Source organism: Tamandua tetradactyla, chromosome 7 (assembly GCF_023851605.1).
Source record: "Tamandua tetradactyla isolate mTamTet1 chromosome 7, mTamTet1.pri, whole genome shotgun sequence".
Classification (NCBI taxonomy): Eukaryota; Metazoa; Chordata; class Mammalia; order Pilosa; family Myrmecophagidae; genus Tamandua; species Tamandua tetradactyla.
Genome location: NC_135333.1, coordinates 112,306,197 through 112,312,196, shown reverse-complemented (window position 1 = coordinate 112,312,196; position 6,000 = coordinate 112,306,197). Strand labels below are relative to the sequence as shown.

Genomic DNA, 6,000 nt, shown 5'->3' with positions numbered 1-6,000 from the left:
TGTCTGAATTCTCTGAATGAGAGCTGCCACTTGAGCTGGGCCCTACCTCCCCCTTTTTTGGAATTCCTTCACTTGACTAGTTATTTTGTCTCTCAGACCTATCTTAACCTTTTCCTTGCCTGGGTCAGTGCTGACAATTGGAAATGGCTTAGGCTTTCTCTAATGAGCTACCTACAATAGTTAAAAATAGATATAATTTCCTCTTCAGAGCCAGTTGCCAGCCCCCAAGGTTTACCACTCAAGAGCCAGAGTTGGTATTTGAGTCTCTGTGCCTCCTTTCTTGGGGTACAACACTTTCCCAGTATTCTAAACTAAGCCAACTCCAAAATCCTCTTTTTTTTTTTCTTCTTTCTATCATCCCTGCCTCCTCTCTGCTGGGTGAGACTTTAGGGTTCCTTTCCTGCTTGCTCTGGGTTTATCTGTGCCCAGAGCTTATATTCTGCAGTCCAAATTTGTTCATTAACATTACAATTTGAGCTTGGTTTAATTACTTTCCATTGCTACTAGTAGAGACTGCTTCTCTTTCCCACAGGGAAGTGCCTTCAATATAGCCTGCTGTGCCAGTTAGGGAGGGGCAGCAGCCTCCACAGTTTGGGGGCTTTACTCAGAGTTCTGTGCTATGATCTTGGCCTTTTCAACCATTCCAGACTGGTGTATAATCTGTGTATGGTCATGGATGCCCACCAAATAGTTGTTCCAGATAGTTCTTGGCTATTTACCAGCTGCTATAGAAGATTAACTAAATTCCACATGTCCCTACACCACCATCTTGTTCTTCCTCCTTCAAAGAATGTCCACATTTCATTTAAATAGTAAACTTTTTATTTGTGATCATACACATAAAGCATGTATTTAACTGAATGTTTTATACAAATTCTAGGAAATTATCCAAATATAAAATTATGATTATACAATAAAATTCACTATAGGTACATCAAAGAAGCATGTGATTTAGTGTCAAATTTACAATCACATACCTAATATGTCACAATCCTATTATTACTAAAACATGAGAACTGTAAAATGAGCAATTAGTTGCTAAAAGAATAAATTTTTTTCATTATGTAGAACATGGAAAGGGACACGATGCAAACTAAAACAAACTAAAATCTTTAGAATTTCTTTACATAGTTGTTAGGAAGACAATAGAACTTAAGGCTGTAAGGACCTGCCCAAGTAGAATATTTATATTAAATATGCCTTTACCACTTGCTTTGTTGAAGTGATCTGTCAACCACTTTTTGTAGAAGGCTGGCCCACAATAGACACCGGGAAAATCTTTTCGGCCACAGCCATGTCCAAAACTGGTAATTCCCATTACAAAATATCGTCCATCTTCTGGTATGTAGCACATTAATGGTCCACCACTATCACCCTATCAAAAAAGTTCCAAAATACTGTCAGTTACTTTTAGCATTCTTTAAGCAACAGTAAAGCTGAAAAATATTAATTACATTAAAAAGACATTTGTATGAACATACATTTTAAGTATACCCCCAGAGTATAAAGATCCAAGGATTTTTAATTTAATTTTCCAACTCAAACAGGAGTTGGCCTGGACTTGAAGGAACCATGGACCTGGTGGATAAATTTCCCATCTGCATAGTTTTGAGCTGGAATACCATAATCAAATTGTTTGGCTTTTTAAAGACAATTACTGAGGAGAAATTTATTTGAGGAATTGTGTAAAATATTATAAAATATTGACTATTAGAATAATTCTGTTGCTTAATATTTCATGTGAAAGATATAATTTTAAGATGATTTGAAGAATTCTTTAGAGGTGTGTGTGTATGTTTTGCTAACTAGAGTCAAGGAATAAACTGGCATGTTGCAAGAAATGGCATCTTTATAAATGTTAATATTGGCTAGCTGCAGGATAACAAGAATAAGTAAGCTAAGCCCCTCAATAGCATTATAAATAAAAAGTTTATATCATATTTCATACAAGACTGTTAATACATTCAAACACCATTACTAAGGACAGTTAATACACTCAAATACAAGGCCACTAGGATAACTGTTTCAATGCCTAAAGGTTAGAGAATGTGTCTAAGGTATTTTCAATCCTTATACAAAAAAAGCTTTGGAAGACTTCCGGAGAAGATGGCGGCTTAGTAAGACGTGCGGGTCTTGGTTCCTCCTCCAGAACAGCTACTAAAGAAACAGAAACGGTACAGAACAGCTCCCGGAGCCACGACAGAGACCAAAGAGAGCGTACCCCATTCTGGAACGGCTGAACCGGCTGGGAGAATCTACTGTGGTGAGATCACCGAGGGGCGTGCGCTTCCCCGGGCCGTGGCGGCTGGCAGCCGGAGCCCCTCCCTCCCTTCTTCCCGGACCGGCTGGGAGATTTGGACAGGTGGTCCCCTCAAGCCGCGGTGGCTGGCGCCCCCCCCACGCGCGGATTCCCGGGCCGGCTGGGAGATTTGGACAGGCGGTCCCCTCAAGCTGCGGTAGCCGGCGCCCCCCCACGCTTGGCTTCCCAGCCGGCAAGGAGATTTGGATCGGCACTCCCCCAAGCCGCGGCGGCTGGCGCCTACCCCCACGCGCGGATCCCCGGGCCGGCTGGGAGATTTGGAGCGGCGCTCCCCCAAGCCACTTCGGCTGGCGACCCTCCCCCACAGTGAGAGACTTCCAAAGTTAAAGGAGCCACAGCATCTTTTACTGGTGGGACCCGCAGACAGACGAGTGCCACATACTGGGCAGGATAAGAAAAACAGATCCCAGAGATTTCACAGGAAAATCTTTCAACCTGCTGGGTCCCACACCCAGGGAAATATGATTAAATGCGCAGACGCCAGCAAAAAATAACGGATCACGCCAGGAAAATTGAAGATATGGCTCAGTCAAAGGAAAAAACCAATAGTTCAAATGAGATACAGGAGTTGAGAAAATTAATACTGAATATACGAACAGAAATGGAAAAACTCTTCAAAAACCAAATCAATAAATTGAGGGAGGACATGAAGAAGACAGGGGCTGAACAAAAAGAAGAAATAGAAAGTCTGAAAAAACAAATCACAAAACTTATGGGGTTGAAGGACAAAGTAGAAAAGATGGAAAAAACAATGGATACCTACAATGGTAGATTTAAAGAGACAGAGGCTAGAATTAGTGAACTGGAGGATGAAACATCTGAATTCCAAAGAAACAGAAACTATAGGGAAAAGAATGGAAAAATTTGAGCAGGGGATCAGGGAACTGAATGATAATATGAAGCGCACAAATATACGTGTTGTGGGTGTCCCAGAAGGAGAAGAGAAGGGAAAAGGAGGAGAAAAACTAGTGGAAGAAATTATCACTGAAAATTTCCCAACACTCATGAAAGAACTAAAATTACAGATCCAAGAAGTGCAGCGCACCCCAAAGAGAATAGACCCAAACAGGCATTCTCCAAGACACTTACTAGTTAGAATGTCAGAGGTCAAAGAGAAAGAGAGGATCTTGAAAGCAGCAAGAGAAAAACAATCCATCACATACAAGGGAAACCCAATAAGACTATGTGTAGATTTCTCAGCAGAAGCCATGGAAGCTAGAAGACAGTGGGATGATATATTTAAATTACTAAAAGAGAAAAACTGCCAACCAAGACTTCTATATCCAGCAAAACTGTCCTTCAAAAATGAGGGAGAAATTAAAACATTTTCAGACAAAAAGTCACTGAGAGAATTTGTGACCAAGAGACCAGCTCTGCAAGAAATACAAAAAGGGAACACTAGATTCAGATATGAAAAGACAGAAGAGAGAGATATGGAGAAGAGTGTAGAAAGAAGGAAAATCAGTTATGATATATATAATACAAAAGCAAAAATGGTAGAGGAATATATTATCCAAACAGTAATAACACTAAATCTCAATGGACTGAATTCCCCAATCAAAAGACATAGATTGGCAGAATGGATTAAAAAACAGGATCCTTCTATATGCTGTCTACAGGAAACACATCTTAGACCCAAAGATAAACATAGGTTGAAAGTGAAAGGTTGGGAAAAGATATTTCATGCAAATAACAACCAGAAAAGAGCAGGAGTGGCTATACTAATATCCAACAAATTAGACTTCAAATGTAAAACTGTTAAAAGAGACAAAGAAGGACACTATCTTCTAATAAAAGGAACAATTAAACAAGAAGACATAACAATCATAAATATTTATGCACCGAACCAGAATGCCCCAAAATACGTGAGGAATACACTGCAATCATTGAAAAGGGAAATAGACACATATATCATAATAGTTGGAGACTTCAACTCACCACTCTCATCAATGGACAGAACATCTAGACAGAGGATCAATAAAGAAATAGAGAATCTGAATATTACAATAAATGAGCTAGACTTAACAGACATTTATAGGACATTACATCCCACAATAGCAGGATACACCTTTTTCTCAACTGCTCATGGATCATTCTCAAAGATAGACCATATGCTGGGTCACAAAGCAAGTCTTAACAAATTCAAAAAGATTGAAATCATACACAACACTTTCTCGGATCATAAAGGAATGAAGTTGGAAATCAATAATAGGAAGAGTGCCAGGAAAATTCACAAATACGTGGAGGCTCAAAAACACACTCTTAAACAACGAGTGGGTCAAGGAAGAAATTGCAAGAGAAATTAGTAAATATCTCGAGGCAAATGAAAATGAAAACACAACATATCAAAACCTATGGGACGCAGCAAAGGCAGTGCTAAGAGGGAAATTTATTGCCCTAAATGCCTATATCAGAAAAGAAGAAAAGGCAAAAATGCAGGAATTAACTGTCCACTTGGAAGAACTGGAGAAAGAACAGCAAACTAACCCCAAAGCAAGCAAAAGGAAAGAAATAACAAAGATTACAGCACAAATAAATGAAATTGAAAACATGAAAACAATAGAGAAAATCAATAAGGCCAGAAGTTGGTTCTATGAGAAAATCAATAAGATTGATGGGCCCTTAGCAAGATTGACAAAAAGAAGAAGAGAGAGGATGCAAATAAATAAGATCAAAAGTGGAAGAGGAGACATAACGACTGACCTCACAGAAATAAAGGAGGTAATAACAGGATACTATGAACAACTTTACGCTAATAAATACAACAATTGAGATGAAATGGACGGGTTCCTGGAAAGGCATGAACAACCAACTTTGACTCAAGAAGACACAGTTGCAAAGAGATGGAAACAGCCAAAATGTGCATCAACAGACGAGTGGCTAAACAAACTGTGGTATATACATACAATGGAATATTATGCAGCTTTAAGGCAGGATAAACTTATGAAGCATGTAATAACATGGATGGACCTAGAGAACATTATGCTGAGTGAGTCTAGCCTAAAACTAAAAGACAAATACTGTATGGTCCCACTGATGTGAACCGACATTCGAGAATAAACTTGGAATATGTCATTGGTAACCGAGACCATCAGGAGTTAGAAACAGGGTAAGATAATGGGTAATTGGAGCTGATGGAATACAGACTGTGCAACAGGACTAGATACAAAAACTCAAAAACGGACAGCAGAATACTACCTAATTGTAATGTAATTATGTTAAAACACTGAATGAAGCTGCATCTGAGCTACAGTTTTTTTTGTTTGTTTGTGTTTTTGTTTTTTTCTTTTTCCTTTTTTCTTTTTTATATATTTTTTCTATTTTTTATTTTTATTATTATTTTTATTTTTTTCTTTATATTATCATTCTATATCTTTTTCTGTTGTTTTGCTAGTTGTTTTCCTAAATTGATGCAAATGTACTAACAAGTGATGATCATACATCTATGTGATGATATTGAGAATTACTGATTGCATATGTAGAATGGAATGATTTCTAAATGTTGTGTTAATTTTTTTTTAATTAATAAAAAAAAGCATTGGATAATTATTTTTTGATGATGAGGATGTTCCATCTCATCAATTCAATTCAATTAGATCAGTTTCTTTACTGTTTACCCATTTTAAGGAAAAAGACACAAAGATAAATTCTGAATTGCATAAATGTGAATAAGCAGGAAA

General features: G+C 38.0%; 1 protein-coding gene across 1 annotated transcript in view; it reads right to left on the bottom strand.

The window, feature by feature from the left end:
- Positions 1-927: 927 nt before the first annotated feature.
- TMPRSS12 (transmembrane serine protease 12) overlaps positions 928-6,000 on the bottom strand; it is a 118,133-nt gene continuing 113,060 nt past the window's right edge. Inside the window, exon 5 of the mRNA XM_077167980.1 lies at positions 928-1,375. Coding sequence (XP_077024095.1) covers positions 1,124-1,375 — 252 coding nt within the window. The 3' untranslated portion in view covers positions 928-1,123. The remainder of the gene's footprint in view (positions 1,376-6,000) is intronic.